Source organism: Rhinoderma darwinii, chromosome 5 (genome assembly GCF_050947455.1).
Source record: "Rhinoderma darwinii isolate aRhiDar2 chromosome 5, aRhiDar2.hap1, whole genome shotgun sequence".
Lineage (NCBI taxonomy): Eukaryota > Metazoa > Chordata > Amphibia > Anura > Rhinodermatidae > Rhinoderma > Rhinoderma darwinii.
Genome location: NC_134691.1, coordinates 277,356,225 through 277,375,174, shown reverse-complemented (window position 1 = coordinate 277,375,174; position 18,950 = coordinate 277,356,225). Strand labels below are relative to the sequence as shown.

Sequence of the window (18,950 nt, the reverse complement as noted above, 5' to 3'; positions counted from 1 at the left end):
TACCACGAGCGTTTTTTACCGTTCGCTGAAAAAAAAAACGCGTCCACCTCCCATTGAAATCAATGGGAGGCATATTCGGACGTTTTTTAGGCCTCTTTTTCGCGACACGGTTTCTGCGTCAAAAAAGTGTAAAAAAACTCAGTGCGAACAGGGCCTAAAGCTGACAGGTCCTCTTTAAGTGCAAAAAATGGTGCAGCAATTATTTTAATATCTTCAGATACATGTAGAAGCCATCTTGTGTCACTATCATTATCAATATTATTAGTGCTACAAAAGATTTATATGAGTATAATTATATGCATATATATTCGGTGACCATATTCGATATTTGTCTACTTCCTTGCATCACTTCTGGTAAAACACATCAAATAAGTAGTTCCCCTTTAAATTATATTGTTTTTTTTTTCTCACTTAGTATAACAGGATGTATATAGTCACAGCTCTAGTAAGGAAAGTAGTTTCCTTTTGAATATTTAACTGCTCTTATTTTTAGTATTGGCTAAACTGCTTTAAAGCGTACCTAACTTTTCAGGTGAATTTTCAGAATAAGCTGTCATATGTGTACGTACATGAGGAATAACAGTATTTCTGGCCATTATATGACTTGTATTCTGCATTTTTATTAGCAGTTTTCCCATCTGCAGGCTCTATCTCTAATTTTCAGTTGTCTCTGAGCTAGTGGGCGGAGCCTTGCGGCTATCATATCTTCTTTATACTGCACACATAGAAGAGGAGAATCCTGCTCTCCTATCTCTATCTATCACATATACTGTACATTCTGAAAGTCTTGTGCTAAAATAAAAAAATCATGTTTTCCCCCATCATTCTGTACGCAATACCCCATTATGACAAAGTTAAGAACAGAATTTTAGAAATGTTTGCAAATTTATAAAAAAAGAAAGACTCAAACTTCGCATGGACGTAAGTATTCAGACCCATTTCTCTAGATCATCTTTCAAATGTTTCTATATCTTGATTACAGTCCACCTGTGGTAAATTCATTTGATTGGACATGATTTGGAAAAACAGGCCACAGTCTATATAAGGTCTCACAGCTGGCAATGCATATCAGAGCAAAAACCAAGCCATGAGATGGAAAGAACTGCCTGTAGAGCTCAAAGATAGGATTGTATAGAAGCACAGATCTGGATAAGAGTAGAAAAAAAATCTCTGCTGCACTGAAAGTTCCCAAGAGCACAGTGGCCTCCATAATTCTTAAATGTTAGAAGTTTGGAACAACCTGAAATCTTCCTGGAGATGGCTGCCCCACCAAACTAAGTTATAGGGGGAGAAGGACCTTGGTAAGAGAGGTGACCAACAACAATGGTCACTCTAAAGATTCTATGTGCAGATGGGAGAAACTTCCAGAAGGTCAACCATCACTGCATCACTCCACCAATCTGGGCTTTATGGCAGAGTAGCCAGAAAGAAGCCTCTCAGTAAAAAAAAAAAACACATGAAAGCCCGTTTGGAGTTTGCAAAAAAGCACCTACAGGACTCTCATACTGTGAGCAACAAGATTCTGTATTCTGATGAAACCAAGATTAAACTTTTTGGCTTCAATTCTAATTATCATGTCTGCTCAATACCATCCCTACAGTGAGGCATGATGTTGGCAGCATCATGCTGTGGTCGTGTTTTTCAGCGGCTGGGACAGGGAGACCTGGTCAGGGTTGAGGGAAAGATGAATGGAGCAAAGCACAGAGATATTCTTAATGAAAACCTGATCCAGAGTGCTCTGGACCTCAGATTGAGCTGAAGGTTCACCTTCCAACAAGACAATGACCCCAAGCACACAGCTAAGACAACAAAACTGTGACTTAGTGACAATTCTGTGAATGTACTTGAGTGGCCAAGCCAGAGCCCTGACTTGAACCCAATCGAACATCTCTGGAGAGACCTCAAAATGGTTGTCCACCGATGGTCCCCATCGATCCTGACAGAATTTGAGAGGATCTGCAGAGAAGAATGGCAGAAAATCCCCAAATCCAGGTGAGCATACCCAAAAAGACTGCAGGCTGTTGTCACTGCTGAAGGTACTTCAACTAAGTACTGAGTACTGAATACTTACGTCAATACAATATTTTAGGTTTTCCTTTCAATAAATTAGCAAAGATTACTAACATTCTATTTTCAATTTGTAATTATGGGGTATTGAGTGCAGAATGATGGGGAAAATCTTGATTTTTTTATTTTAGCACAAGGCCTCAACATAAACAAATGTGAAAAAATGTAAAGGGTCTGAAGATTTTCCCAATGCACTGTATATAGAAGCTGCAGCAGCATTGAGGACATTATACAGCAGTAATGAGTAATGTAGCTGAGAATCAAGTACTGGGGTGACTTATAAATCTTACCAGCCAGCTGCAACAGCGTTCCCACTCCGCTCCTCCTCCCCTCTCTATAGACTTGTATGGGCAGCATGTCTGTGTCGGACTCACTCTTCTCCTGCTCCCCCCTCCTTCACCCCTCTTCCCTCTCCATATACTTCTATTGGCAGGGAGTAAAGAGACACAACCCCCATTTTATATGAAACAAAAGTAGAGAACATGTGTCAAAAAATATAGTGGACAGTTTGTACATCATATTACACAATTTTTAACTCAGATAGTACTCAGGTAAGGCTGGTTTACATGGGCAGATTTCTGCCTATAACAAACGCTGACCGCCGATATAACAAATAGAAGGGCGTCTACACTGGCCGATGCAAACAGTTTGCATATTGTTGGCAGCACATCCCCTGTTTACATGGGAAGATATGCTGCCAACAACGATGATTTTATAGGTTGTATAAAAGATGCGATCAGCTGAAAAATAAGCGGTTGCTCGTTTGATTGCCAATGGCTGATCGCTGATTTGTTTACACGAGCCAATGATTACAAACAAGCATTTGTAAAAACGCTTGTTTGCCAGATCACTGGCCCGTGTAAATGGGCCTTTTCTTTTTTAGTTCAGATACTGTTAGCACAGCTAAGCAGGTGCTATATGCTGACCAGGGCCGGCTCTAGGTTTATGTGAGCCCTTGGGCGACAGAACTTTAGTGGGCCCCTTTGCGGTGCAACTTGAGCGGCGGCAGTATAAAGGCAGAAACATAATGCCAGAAGGATTACCATTCACATGTAAGTCATGGGCCAATGAATCCAGATAGTGCCGTTTCTGCAATGTGTGAATCTTGATGTACCTGTTACATGGAGGTTGTGATTTCCGGAAGACCTGATATCTGTAGGCTTGAGTATTTCAGTACCTGGAGGAATTAGAGGTAAACGTGATGTTGATAAACTGCCTCTACCAATACCACCTATATTGTCCCTTACAGGGAACCAATCCCACCCAAGAAAAAGGTGACGTTTAAGAAAATAGTTATGGTTCAGTTTTAGTGCCACCTTTCTACTCCCTACACAGTGATACCTCCCTATGTGCTCCCACACAGTAGTAATGTCCCATTTTTGCCCCTAAAGAATAGTAGTTCTCTTTCGTGCCCCCAGATATTAGTTGTGTCCCTATATATTAGTAAGGCGCCCTTTGTGTCCATATATATCTTTTAGGTCTCCTTTGTGCCCCCATATATTAGTTAGGCCTAGGGGTGCTGCTAGGGTCTTAAAAGATCAGGGGCACAAGCCCTGAGACATATATTTACACCCCCTCTGAAAAATAAATAAACTTTTACATACATATCGGAGATAGCATATCTATAAGACTAAGGCTCCTATAGCTACACAGCTGGATAGAATTGGATGCATTGTCTCAGCAGACAGTATCACACATGATAAGCTTAGATAAATGGCCCCAGCAGATAGTATCACACATGATAGGCTTAGATACATGGCCCAGCAGACAGTATCATACATGATAGACTTAGATACATGGCCCCAGCAGACAGTATCACACATGATAGGCTTAGATACATGGCCCCAGCAGACAGTATCACACATGATAGGCTTAGATACATGGCCCCAGCAGACAGTATCACACATTATAGGCTTAGACACATGGTCCAGCAGACAGTATCACACATGATAGACTTATATACAGGGCCCCAGCAGTAAGTATCCTAGTGCTAACATATGTCCACCCCCCAAAAAAATGTGGGTGTATGTATATGTGTGTGTGTGTGTGTGTGTGTGTATATGTATATAAATATAAGACAGCATACCTGTAGCCCACTGACCCTATAGCTATGGATAGGATTAGATACAGTGGCTCAGCAGACAGTATCACACATGGGCTTAGATATAGGGTAATTCCTTAGACCCTGGTAATTCTAGGCTGCTGCTGTGTTGTATCTGGCTGGTTATGAAAAATGGGGGACCCCACGTCATTTTTCCATTTAAAAAAAATAATAATAATCGAAAAAAATGACGTGGGGTCCCCCCCTATTTTTTATAACCAGCCAGACACAACACAGCAGCAGCAGGCTAGCATTACCGGGGTGGGAAGGCCCACTGTTTTTGGGCTTTCCCAGCCTAATAATACCAGCCTGCGGCCGCCCCAGTGCCCAACCATCACTATAGATGGTCGGGTACTGAATCGTACCCGGCCCCTCCCGATATCCCTGGTGGCAGTGGGTACCAGGGTAATAATGGGGGTTAGTGTTAGCCTTTTTACTGGCTAACATTAAGCCCCGCCTTAGTAATGGACGCTGTCAATCAGCCAGCGGCCATTACTAAAGCGGTAGTAATAAAAGTTTAAAAGAAAATACAAAGACATAGAAAAAATATTTTATTGAAATAATCCCCCCCACACAACCCTCATTAACCATTTTATTGAAAATAAAAAAAAAACGTCATCGAAGTAGTCCTCGAATAGATTTCTTTGCATAACTAATATCTATATTTGAGATGTGTGCAGAGCCCTGTTTTTCTATTTGATCTTTTTCTAATTCCATTGCTGGATTTTGATTTCCTTTTAGGTCCTGTTCTTAAGGTCCTTTTACACGGGCTGATTATCAGGCGAATCAGCGCTCATACAGCTGACAAGCGAGCAAACACAAGTGCATTGGCTGATTGCATGTTTTATGCTACCATACAAATGGTCATTTTTGGCAGCACATCTTCCCGTGTAAGTAGAGGATGTGCTGCCGACAATATGCAAACTATATGGGGACCAAGGATTGTATGAACAGTCGTTCTTCCTCTCATAGCCATGAAAGTTTGTCCAAGTAAGGCTCTGTTCACATCTGCGTTGGGGTCCCGTTCTGACGTTCCGTTGGAGCTTTCCGTCAGAACGGGACCCTGAACAGACACAAATCAATGGTGATGGAAACAGAAACCTCTGGTTTCCGTCTGTGTCAGTTTGTGTCTGTTCAGGGTCCCGTTCTGATGGAAAGCTCAGACGGAACGTCAGAAAGGGACCCCAACGCAGATGTGAACAGAGCCTTAATAGAGCAACTGAGCCCAGATTCGCATGTCATTATCATCGATCGGCTCTCGTCCATCCTTAGACAGGAGGGTCTCTTTGATTTTATGTTCAGGTGTCATGAAAAAGAAATAAACAGAATAAATAATGTTTCAGTGTTTTGTTTTGTATTAGTATTTGACATCATGTTCAGCAATATGCCATTATATAAGGCTGGGTTCACGCAGAGTTTTTTGTAGCCAGAAAATCTGCCTCAAAATTCCTCTGCCTGCACGTCGATTTTCGCGTTGTTTTTCACTGCATTTTTCACCCGCGGCCATTGAGCGCCGCGGGCAAAAAACGCCGCCAGATGCACTTTCTCTGCCTCCCATTGATGTCAATGGGAGGTCAGAGATGTAAACACCCTAAGATAGGGCATGTCCCTTCTTTTTCCCGTGAGCCGTTTTTTCCGCTTGTGGGAAAAAAACGCCTCCGCCTCCCATTGAAATCAATGGAAGACATTTTCGGCAATTTTTTGGCGCGTTTTACGACGTGATTTTCGCATTAAAAAACGTGTAAAAAACTCTGTGTGAACTGACCCTAATAGTGCCATTATTGAACTAATATTTAGCAAAAAAAATTAGGCCTCTAGGACGGCTCGATCACTACCAGACAAGTATTCAATATTGCAATGCTGATCTGATCGTTGTATATATGTATAAATATATAGCTATTTTCCCTTCTTTTTTTTTATTAGTGGTGGAGAAGAATAATTTTTCAATCAAATGGAACAGATTTCTATGGATCTAAAACAATTCTATCATTACTCTGCGCTTAATCTGATGCGCTTTCTGTATAAAATATTATTCCCTTCTTTACAATTGTTACATATGTATTTTCAGCTATTGAATAAACACTACAATCACAAAAGTACATTCAAATGCATTGTACTCCACAATTTTCAAGAAATATGACACATGTGAGCATGGCCTTATCACTCAGATTAACAACAATAATTGTCCAATGGCCAGCTTTATTCTGGGTTGGATTCCTAACAGTTATCTTTCTCCACCCCCTCCTTAACATATGTGTTCGGCTCAGCATGTTATTTTATGTTTCCTTAGACATGAGATTGTTGGCGGGTTCCACCAAAATTGTCAGCGCAGAAAAAATTTCCACATAGAACTTGAAAATTACCATACATTAGTAAATCAGACATTAGTTTGGAAATTATGTTTTTACATTTTTCTATTCAGTGGTGGTGGGTATTTTTTGCAGACTTGACAGCAGGAAAGACATTGCAGTTGGTTGCTACTTTTGAATGAGCTTTTTAGCCACTGATGGTAAAACTGTCACTTTGTTGTTGATAGAACATCCTGACAGAATGACAGTCGGTCATCCGTTCCTGAGAAGCTAATTCAAAGTGCCAGCCAATATGTGGTCATCTTTGCAATAATAGCAAGTTCATCAAGAAAAATACCAGTATCTCTTTAAAGGGAATGTGTCGCTAGAATTATTATTATTTTTTTTCAGTTAAACAATTAGTATTTGAGTGATTACACATTGTTTTAATTTTTTTAATTTTTTCACAAGTCAGTAAATATTATAAATTAGATTCTAATTTATAACATTTCCATGTGCTGGTCACTAGAGGGAGCAGTTCCCAAAATTGCAGCATGGTCACTGTGGTAAAGTAACCTCATAATTTATGCTGCAAATTTGGAATGGACACACTCTCCTCTAGTGTCCTCACACAATCCCCCCTCCCTTCTTCTGGCTAGTGCCAGGAGGAGGGGTTTGAAGGTCTTCAAACCTCCTACACTGTGTGCCGCCATTTTCTGAGTGACTGCACAGTGTAGCAGGATTAGATACAGGGCTCAGCAGACAGTATCGCACAAACATAATACACACATCACATACACGCACATAAATTACCTGCGCCTGCTGCTGCCGCCTCCGGCAGCCCCCATAGAGAAGTAAAAGTAAGAACACAGTAAAAAGTTTAAAGTCACAACACTAATAAATAAAATTTTTGCTTATATTTTATTAAAAGCAATATGATAATAATAAAAAAAAAATCATGACACCTTCCCTTTAAGTAATAACCTAAATATCAAACACTGGCTGTGACTCTGACTGCTGATTTACAAGTACGGATGTAGCCATCTTTAACTTGACTCTGATAACTTGCCGCAGCGTGATATCACACAACAAAAGCCATTGAAAAGTCATTGAAAAAGTCAAGATAAGGGATCTAGGCACTGTGTATTTAATGCGTTAAAAGTCAAGATAAAGACGGCTACATCTGTATATGGACTTTGTAGGCTACGTTTTAGATACTTTGAAACCACAGGGATAAGACTGAACTATACAGGGATACTACAAGCCAAAGCACAGAGAAACAACACACGAGGACACGTGACTATATTGAATCATTACTTAATTTTACTATTCTTTATGGTGGTCTGTATATAAAAGATTTGGTTATCTTTTGCCTGTTTATTTGCATATTATAGCAAAAGAGCAGCACATACATTTACTGGCCCAAGTTCTAGGTGGAAATGCTCTTTAACTTCTCGACTGGTTTGGTTTTATATTTTTCGCCTCAAAACATTTAATTGTTTCATTCTATAACCGTAAACGTGATGAAACCGTGTGAGTCCTTTCTATTCACTGACAAAGTGAAAGCAGATACTTGAAACTGTGTTGAGATTTCTGCTAAAGACTGACAGAATTGGCTGAGCAGTGGTTATAATTTTCACAACTCATTGCAGTATCTATAAATAGACATTAAGGGTTTAGAAAACCCATTTCATATACCCTATTAGGACATTCTGAGTTAATAAAGGGAGCTCCTCATTTGGGACCACCAACAGTTAATCAGAGCGGAGAGCGGCAACAAAAAGCATCTCTCACTGGAGATGACCTGACATGTCAGTGCCCATCGATTTCAGTAGGCACCAAGTAATGCTTAATGTTCCCTGGTGTGGCACTACAGGGTAATTGAACACTTGCTGCCACATTCCTCTACAGATTACAGTTGATACCTTGGAGTTCTATCGGTGGTATAATACCCTGTGGGGGTGCAGAGTTTGGGGCCCTAAAACCTGAGGGGGCACAAAAAGTCCATCTGTCCAAATGACGTCTAATAGGTGGTGGCCCAGTTATAGATTTTGCATTGGGGCCTAGGAGCTTCAAGTCATGCCTCTGCTGTGTGCTATCTGTATTTCCTATTTTATTTTTGTTGAACTGACCTAAACTAATTGGGTAACTGATGCATAACTTCCGTTTTTTGGACCTTGTTCTATTTTAAGGAGTCAAGGATAGAGAAAACATTTTTATGGATCCTGTTAATAAATAATATTGACTGGTGCAGACTGATGCACACATGTATTTCTGTATCAGTTTCTATTCCATAGAAATAAATGGACTCTATTAAATTATTAGTATATGTAAAATAAATATATAAAAAAGTGTGAATGGTCCTAAACGTGATACACCAATTTCAGCAAAATGATTGCAAATTAAAAAAGGAAGGGGTAATCGCAATCTGTGCATGTATATGAAGTTATATCCCCTAACTCTCATGATGTGCCGACTACTCTATGCTTTTATCTTCTTCTCATTCTTTTTGTTCTATTTTTTTATTATATTCTACTCCCTCTTCTCCCTTTCTTTTCTCTTTTTCTTTATTGTAATTCAGACATGGAGGGGAATGTTCTAATGTCCTAACTGCTGTCATTTGCACCACCTAGGGATTATACTTATACTAATATCCACTTATTAAATGTTATCATTTAACTGTTTACATTCTATGGGTAGATCTACTGATCTACTGTACTATTATGTTGTTTATATTTACTTTAGTTATTTCTTGCATTTTTTTCTGTTTTGTTTTACAAACTGTGCAAAGCCCAATAAACAAAGATTACACTACAAATGGTGCGTATGTATCAAGACAATTTGGTAGTCAGAATATATTGCCCTACTTCTCACTACAAATACTAAAAGCCACAACAGTTTTTATTTTATTTTTTTCTAAATAGGGGATGTGGCTGGAGAGTCATGATATTGCAACAGTTGTATCACCATATTACCAGTTATACATTCCACGGTGATGGCATACATGTCGAACAGGCTAGATAAGTTATACAGACGTACAGATTTCGTTCGAAATATATAGTAGAAAATACACTATGGATATATGTCATAGATATATTTGTTGGTATATATTGCACGACTTTAACTTTGTTACTTCATTTTCAATTTGAAATAATTTAGCTAAAACTTTTACTTAAATCTAATCTATCTAATGTATTATATATCATATCTATCTGTCTGTATGTCTGTTAGTAGAAATATTTAGCATTTTGACCATACCTTTTACTATTTATCTATCTACCTACCTATCTATCTATCTATCTATCAATCATCTTTCTTTAAAAAAAAAAAAAAAAAAAGGTCCCCTCTAAGAGGGCTTAAACGTTGTACCGTATCTACATGTGTGAATAAACTATACTGCATTTATTCAAGCTGTTGGAGTGCTGGAATCTCTTCTTTTATTATCTATCTATCTATTATATATCTATCCTCCATTTTTCTATCTATACTGTATCTATCTATATCCTATCAATCAATCAATCAATCAATCAATCAATTCTATCATATGTAATATCTATCTATCTTCAATTTTCCCATATATATTTTACATAGCTATATCATATCTATCATTCATATGTATTATTTCTATCTATCTATCTATCTATCTATCTATCTATCTATCTATCTATCTATCTATCTATCTATCTATCTATCTATCTATCTATCTATCTATCTATCGATCTTTCTTTCATAGTGTTAACCATAGTGTATAATATATATTCTAAGGAAATTCTCACCTGTACAGTCTGAATAATGTCGAGTCCCCCTCGAAGTGTAATTAGTGAGTAGCAGAGTCTAACTGTGTTGCACTACAGAGCCTGTGTGCTAAATTAAATAGCATTATGTCCTCTATAAGGGGGAAAACCGGGCCACTTAACCTTCTCTGATCAGAAGAGTAAACAAACAGCCCAGATACAGAGGCTTGATCTCCCTTTAAATATAGACTTGTTTATCAGTGTCATCCTAGGAGGATTAATTAGATACATTTATTCACAATTTGGTGTCTGACACCACAGCTTAGGAATGCCTTATAATCACAAGGTGTTAATTGGGGCCAGGCAGGCACTTATGTTTCTATTAAACAGTGTGATGAGAACTTCTCCACGGCTTATATTCAAATTCCTCTTGTAGATCCAGTCCATGGGCTTTTGTTATAATATCCTGATCAGATTTCGTTTAGAATAAAATAATGATTTACCTATTCAATAATCAGAATATAAACGTGAATAATGCGCAGAACACAATGAAGATATAGTCCTATCTGTAGCCATTGATATAAGAGAAGGAATAAAGAGACCTGTACTGGAGAGATGTATGTGTAGTCTCTATAGATAACTGTCTCTCCTCTCACCCTCTCTCACCACAAGCAGTTTAATCTCATTAACGTTTGCATTTCCTACAAAAGAAAAGAGTTGATGCAAAGCTTATAGTGAACAACAGGGACCTGTAATTTAATTTCACCTCAATTGCATCTACAAATACAACAGAATCTAAAATGTAAAATAAAACGAAGCTTCACTGGTGTTTAGCCATATCATTTAACATTAATCCCTGATGTACAACCTGAATCTCGGCTATAATTTGTTTCAATTTCTCGATTTCCCATAGGTATCTAAACAGCAATAGCAGTGGATTTTTTATTTGCCCCAATAAAAAACCCACTACTTTTTTTTCACACTGCCTTGGAGTGCTGCCTCATCTTGTTGCTATTTGGAATGTCTTTGGACTCTTAGTCTAGGTATGGGGGGGCAGACTGCTTTCACCCAACCACTGAAGCTGTGCTGCTTTCTTTTTCTGTGTAAATATATATATATATGTATATATATATATATATATATATATATATATATATATATACATATATATGTAAAGCATGTCCTCGTAAAACAAATGTAATATATCGTGTGTGCATGACAGTATAAAGTTATAAAGTAACGATATAGTGAATTTCATATAGAGAGAAATAGCAGTAATAAAAGTAAAAAAAAGTAAAGAGTGGATGGATTGATATATGTCAACTACACACATAGAGCCAATAGTTTTTAAGGAAATATATTCAGAAACAGCGATGTATTATAATAACGTCATAAAAAAAGCTCTATGTTCCTATTACATTCACAGGCATGAGTAACTTTTTTCTGTGTTATGTTAAAATGTGTGTATATATATATATATATATATACATATATATATATATATATATATATATATATATATATATATATATATATATATATATATAGTAAATATCTAAATCTATCTATTATATATATATATATATATATATATATATATATATATAATCTATCTAAATCTCCAAATCCTTTATCTATCTATCTAGAAAAATGTAATGTCAAAGACCTGTAAAAGGGTTAATTGTTAAACATAACTCAGCCACAATGCTCTACATATTCTGTTTATTTATATAAAGAAGCTATCACTATAAAGCTAAAAAAAAGACATAAACCAAAATAATTTTATTTTTATCATTTGCCGTTTTTTCTATTTTTTTTAAAGTTGCTTCTCCCTGAAAGTTTACATGTTTTCATATTAAGCACATTTTTTAGGAGATCCAAATCCAGTAATATTTAAATAATACAGTACATATTAATGATTACCTCTAAATAAATAAGAACTTGGCAAGTGAGACAATAAACTTTATGGTTCTGGTCATAACCAGTAGCTTATCACGTCCCAGTCTTCTCCCCGTTTTGAGCAACCAATTTGACATAAAGGCGATGTAATGCTCAAGTGTATATATATATATATAAAGAAAAAAAAAAGACAATGTAAATAATTAAAAATAAATATCCTGGAGGTAAGACATTTATTAAAAATGACCAAGCACTATATACAGCAAAAAGGTTTAAACTCACGATTTCTTCCAGATCAGTAATAAATTTTACATTTTTACAATATTTCTTTATTGCAACCATTTCCAAGACATGATGGCAATACATTCTGCAATGGCTGTCTATGATAATAGATAGATTTCTTTTTTTTTTTGTGTACTACCAACACAAATTGTACAACAAAAGAGTGCAGGTAAAATGTATTGATGATCAATAAAAACAAAGACACGTAGATGCATACAATATATTAACTCCACAATATGCAACAGGATATCTACACGATCTGTACAAAGGTCTCTCCTCATAAATAAATCACATTAAAAAAAGATCAAATGAAATGAAGGTCTAGTAGATTTTTCCACTTTAAAATAAACCAAATACTGTCAGGTTTAGAGTTCAGGATGTGACAGGTTGGAACTTGCAGCAGTCAGAGATTTTGGCACCATCATCCTAGAGAACATCAGACACCAGCACTTGTATCATTGTGTTCTCTGGATGAAAGAAAAAGCCACACTTTTTGGCATTTAATGCTAAGATCCACCCTGTGATCAATAGAGTAACTTACAACCCTTACATATATTAATACACATATAATTATTTAGGAACTAGAGTAGAAGGAATAGTAGCCTAAGCCTTTGGAGGCATCTTTATAGTCTTCGCTGGCAATGTCCTCACACTTTATTGGGGGAGAGTTTTCATTGCTTGAAGTGCTAGGAGAGAGTCTTCTTCTTTTGCATGCTCCTGTGTAAACACCAGAGTCGTTTGAGTCTAGAGACTTTATTGAAGGAGGTGTTTCCACCCAAGACGAGTTCATTTCTTCCTTGACTTTGTCTTTAGTTAGAAGGTCTTCAGAGAACCCTGATGGACTTGATCTTGAGGACCAAGGTAGCCCTGTGCTCATTTTCCTCTGATATGGAGAACTTCTGCTCCCCCAACTTGTCATAGAAGCAAAGGCAGCATCTGGATAATATGCCATGGGGTGTGAAGCTTGGATAGGTAGGGACTTTATGCCATAAGTAAGAAGAGAGCTAGAAGAATAGTCTGTATCATAGGGACCCATGTCCAACTTGTTAGCCGCAGCTTGTTGAACTGGGGTTACAAACCACCTTTGTGGGGGAACGCTGGTCACTTCTTCATTGGCCTGTGGTGAAAGGAGGCCACTTGTCTGGGGCACAGTCCGCTCCCCACTGTAGTACCTGGTGGGGGGCAAGTTGTTGACAAATTGTTCCTGGAAGAAAGGCTGGACGCTGTAGCGGGCTCCGGGCACTATCTGGTGGGATCTAGGAGAATCCGCAGGAGATGGAGTTAATCGGTCATTTTCTGAAGCGGTGTACATGCTACAAAAAGAATAAGAGCCAAGTATGACTATGACATGAACATTGAGTGCATAGGGGCCATCTACACATTTACCAAGGTGGTAAGACATATATTAGGGGTTAGAATATTCCATGAGATCTGCCTAAAGTGCAATTAACATTACTGACCTGTCCTAATGTAAAGATGTAGATTTTCTGATATAAGAAGAAAGTTACATGATGTGAGAGAAAACACAGGCTAGTTACTTACGAGTCATAGTTGTCTCTGAAGCCTTTTGCAAATGGGTTGTGATCAATCTTCAGTTGTGTAATCTATGGAGGGATGAAATATTAGTATCGAAGACGTTATTTCTTACATTCTACAAGGCATATAAGGAGAAACAATATGTATAAGTGTCTGCTCTTACATCTGTATTCTGGTAGGCTGTGACAGCAATGAACTGGGTTTCTGGGAACGTGAATGTCTGGGTCTTGGCAGAGTCATTCAGGTCTTCTACTCCATCTTCACTTACTTCTACTATATGGAGACGGGGTTGATACTTGTGTAGAGACTGCAGAACTATCATCTAATAAAAGATAGATAATCTAGGTTATATTGGCAACAAAAGTAATTTAAGGAAATCCTCCAGGAATAAGGTCAATTATGGGGAAAACAGTAAAGCATGAGTCCTATAGATTGGATTTATAGGCAGGGAGTGAGTAGGGGGTGGGGTGGGGTAGAGATTTATGGTAAAGAGCGAGTGCTAGTAGGGGGTGCAGGTCGCGTTGATAAAGAGGGTCTGGAAGTGAGCGAGTGCTGATAGACTAGTGCTAATAGAGTGAATTAGTAGGTACTGGATGCAGGTAGAGAACCATGGTGGGCAGCGAGTGGTGGTGTGGAGCTGGCAGATAACGCTGGTGGAGAGCGCTGTAAAGAATAGATGGTACTAGAGATCGCTGTTAGGGCTAAAGAGCGCAAGTAAAGATGAGATGCGAGAATGAGCGCAGGTGGAAATCGCTGGTAAAAAGTGTCGGTAGACGGTGAAGTAGTCGGCAGATCTCTTATATGCGGGGGAGGCAGAGGCTGTAGAGTTCAAAGTGGGTGCAAAAATGGTGGCAAAAGGTAGATTAAAGACATGGAGACCTTTGTAAAAGTGTGAGGTGGGGGCTGAATCACAAGTGCAGATGTGGAGAAGGTGCTAAATCTAAAGAAGTTCAAGCCGACTCTATGTGAGCACAAGCATGTCCACTCTGTACAGTAACAAAATCTATCTATCTATCTATCTATCTATCTATCTATCTATCTATCTATCTATCTATCTATCTATCTATCTATCTATCTATCTATCTATCTATCTATCTATCTATCTATCTATCTATCTATCTATCAGATCTACTTTTTGAATTTTATGAACTCACCGGAGTGCAGACCCGAGGTATTTTTGCGCTGATACAGGGAGTATACAGAGTTGTAGGTGGACTGTGCCCCCTCACTCACATTATATCCAGTTACATTCGCTGTTCATGGTATTTATTCCAGACGTTTTTTTTACCTGTGTATTGTTATTATTAGCTCCTTTGTTGTTGGTGAGTTTCAGTTTGCCAAACGAGATCTCCTGCCTCATCCAGTGCGCCCCGGTGTTGGGAGACTCGGGATGTACATACACCTTGTTACCTGTAAGAATTCAACATCTTGGTCATATAAAGAGCGCAGTATACGAGACTGCAGAAGATACGACTCATCCATGATCAATGTGAGGAGTGGGAGTTGGTGGCTCCTGGAGTTTGTGTAATCGTCCTGACGATAACTATGTGGATGTATTATATAATTGATTTAATATATGCTTTATACGACTTCTTTGTTCTCAATATTTTAGTCCTACAAACAATAAAAACACAAAATAGCGACTTTGGATGGATAAATAATTTATAGATAAATAGATAGATAGATAGATAGATAGATAGATAGATAGATAGATAGATAGATAGATAGATAGATAGATAGATATCAATATTTAATATGAAACAGGCATCATTTAGATATTTCGATGGATAGATCGATATAGAGAAATGGATATATAGATGATGATAGATAGATAGATAGATAGATAGATAGATATCAATATTTAATATGAAACAGGCATCATTTAGATATTTCGATGGATAGATCGATATAGAGAAATTGATATATAGATGATAGATAGATAGATAGATAGATATTAATAGATAATTTGGAACAGGTACCATTTGGAGAGGTCGATTAATTGATAGATATAGAGAAATGGATAATTAAATAAATAAATAGATAGAATAGATAAGATAGATAAGACAGATAGATCGATAGATATATAGATCGGTAAATCAATAAATAGATAGAATAGATAAGATAGATCGATAGATATATAGATCGGTAATAGAGTATAACGCGCTAGATAGATATATAGATATACAGATAGATTAATACATATAGTCATAGATCATAGCTTCCATTTAACTACAAGACTTTGTTTCTTCAGTCAGAACCTATTCAGACCTTCATCAATATCCGTAAAACTTTCTTGACCCGGTAAATAATGTTACCAGGACTCACCCTGCATGTTGTTGTCCGCTTTACCACACGTCACCCATTTGCCCCCTTGAAATCGCCAGTGATTTGGATCGGCCAGAACCACCTCTACGAACACATTATAATGGGACGTAGGGTTCAGCCCCGTAATATTGAAGCTCAGGAAAGGAAACATCCTCCTGGAAAGTGATATAAAGAAGTGACAATGTAAGGAGCCGACAATGAATCCATAAGCGGTATATTGATGATAGTGACACTTGCCATGTACACAGGTGAGGACACCGCAGGGATGGATCAGAACCGTCATATACATCAGTAACATACAGGGCACAATGATATGATTATTACTCTTAGCGGAGCAAAGTTTCCATACAGCATAGAACTTCTGTGGCCCTGCAAACAATCAGATCTCATTGTACTACAATGTAATGCAATGATCTGCTATGGATGCCAGCCACATATCTGTATGAGAGGTTACAATGTGACAATACTGATCACTTAAAGGTGAACTTACAATAAAGTTAGAGGACTTACCTGCCCTGCTTGGTGATGATCATCTCGGTTTGGTGCCGGTGAAACTTGAGCCACAGGGGGCGATTACAGAGGTAGATCTGTGCCCGCATACCAGTCCCGCTGCCTGGCAGCCCCAGCGCACTGAGCCCACTGCCCGAGCCTGCAGCTGGGTACGGGCTGTACATGCTGCCAGGTGCCTGGCTGTACTGATAACCGGTGGAGTACTGAGGACGAGAAGGGCACACTGGAGGGGAGAAACCTGCGGGCGGCAGCATGCTGCTGTATGGGGGGTACCTGGCTGCCCCTCCGGCTGGGTACACTGCGCTGTGCTGTGGTGGAGCATAGGGGAAGATGGAGCAGGGGGAACCCAGCTCTACCCCTGTCTGTTGGGGCTGCTGCCCCTGGGGTGGCAGGTAGTAGCGCTCAGAAGCCGCCTGTAGAGAGTTGTCCAGGTAGCGAGGGGCTGAGGTTGGTGGCACAGAGTTCAGGTCCTCTTCTCCAACCGGGGAGCCTTTTCTCCCGGAGTCCGGTAAGGTCTTGGTGGCTTGAAAGCCCTCAGTGGCCTCGCTGAGCATTGCGCTACCAGGGGTGGTGGAGCTGCCTGAATCTCTGGGACTGTCTAGGTGAAGGCCTCTGGAGGAGAACTTCTTCTGCTGCTGTTGACTTTTATGCTGTCCAATACTGAAGTCCAAGCCTGGGCTCTGGGCGGCGCTATTGGGGTCGCCAGGCAGAGGGTAGAAGGTGTGAGGCAGGTTAGGAGCAGAGCTGGTCAGGATCTGCTCTCCTAGCTGCATCCTCTGGCTTGATGAACCTTCTTATTCAAACTCTGCAGGGCTGGGCTGATGCTGAGACCATGAAGAGCAGACCCTCACTCAGGAAGGGGCTCTCCAACAAGTGCTGGGAGGGCTTCACAAGATAATAGTGTCCTTTCAGTTTACCGTGTGATCCATAGGTGTCCCCACTTGATGTGGCTGTAGATGATGATGGTAAAGGAACAGCCCACACAAGACATTCACTGGTCTCCTCTCTGTGAAATGTGTCAACAAGCAGCCTCTGTGACTTTTTATATGGCCGTTCTCTTCACACCTCCATTAGGGCTAATGATTCCAGGGAGGGGCTTGCTGCCTGTTCTCAGAGAGAAGTACAGAAGATAACCCCCTCCCTCCCCTTCTGCCTCTGGATTATTGGTGGCTTTCTGTGACACTAATTTAATTAGACAATTCCTAATTGGAACATGTCACCTGTGCCTCTCACTGGCTACTTAGCGGTGAAGATCAAATGCATTGCTGCCAATTATTAGTTATGCTCAATTCTTTGAACCAGATAGGTTGGGGGTTTAAACTTTTATGAAAACTACTCTACATAATCTGATATTAAAGGACACATTCGGCCTTGTGGGAAGCAGGGAAACAGACAACAAGTAGGGGACGTACAGATCACTGTAGATGTTCAATATGGAAGATGAAAATAGATATACTATCTATCTATCTATCTATCTATCTATCTATCTATCTATCTATCTATCTATCTATCTATCTATCTATCTATCTATCTATCTATCTATCTATCTATCTATCTATCTATCTAATCTATCTATCTAATCTATCTATCTACCTTCCATCTATCGACTGCTATATACATATGTGCACGCCATGCACACCATACACACCAGTATAATCGCACATTTCAACGCTTCTTTTTAATCTATTACATAGTTAGTATGGTTGAAAAAATACCCATGTCCATCAAGTTCAACCAAGATTATCTTATTCCTCCCAAAAATAAGATGTAATATCTTAATTTCTGATGAACTGTATGCAAGGTGCAAGTTTTCATACCAGATTGTATTAAAACATGCCATTGCATTGTTGTCAACGGATGTCACAGTATAATGGAAGACTATGAAAAACTCATGCACAGTACAATCACAAATTTATATACTCATAACTCCTAAAATAAATGTTCTCATGCCTGGAACACACGCAGGCAAATCCTAGTCACGATAGGAAGATAATGCAAATTAGTCTGTCTATCTATCTATCTATCTATCTATCTATCTATCTATCTATCTATCTATCTATCTATCTATCTATCTATCTATCTATCTATCTATCTATCTATCTATCTATCTATCTATCTATCTATCTATCTATCTATCTATCTATCTATCTATTATCTATCTATCTATTTTTACACTCGGATCTCTTCTATATATCTATCTGCACTTCA

At 38.7% G+C, this 18,950-nt stretch overlaps 1 protein-coding gene across 1 annotated transcript; it reads right to left on the bottom strand.

The window, feature by feature from the left end:
• Positions 1–12,071: 12,071 nt before the first annotated feature.
• On the bottom strand, positions 12,072–17,740 carry EOMES (eomesodermin). The gene is made up of 6 exons (XM_075828611.1): positions 16,743–17,740; positions 16,233–16,387; positions 15,196–15,317; positions 14,071–14,229; positions 13,914–13,975; positions 12,072–13,684 (listed from the first exon to the last, which is right to left on the bottom strand). Exons 1-6 carry the CDS (start codon positions 17,513–17,515, stop codon positions 12,946–12,948), a joined length of 2,010 nt encoding a protein of 669 aa, XP_075684726.1. The 5' UTR covers positions 17,516–17,740; the 3' UTR covers positions 12,072–12,945.
• Positions 17,741–18,950: the final 1,210 nt, after the last annotated feature.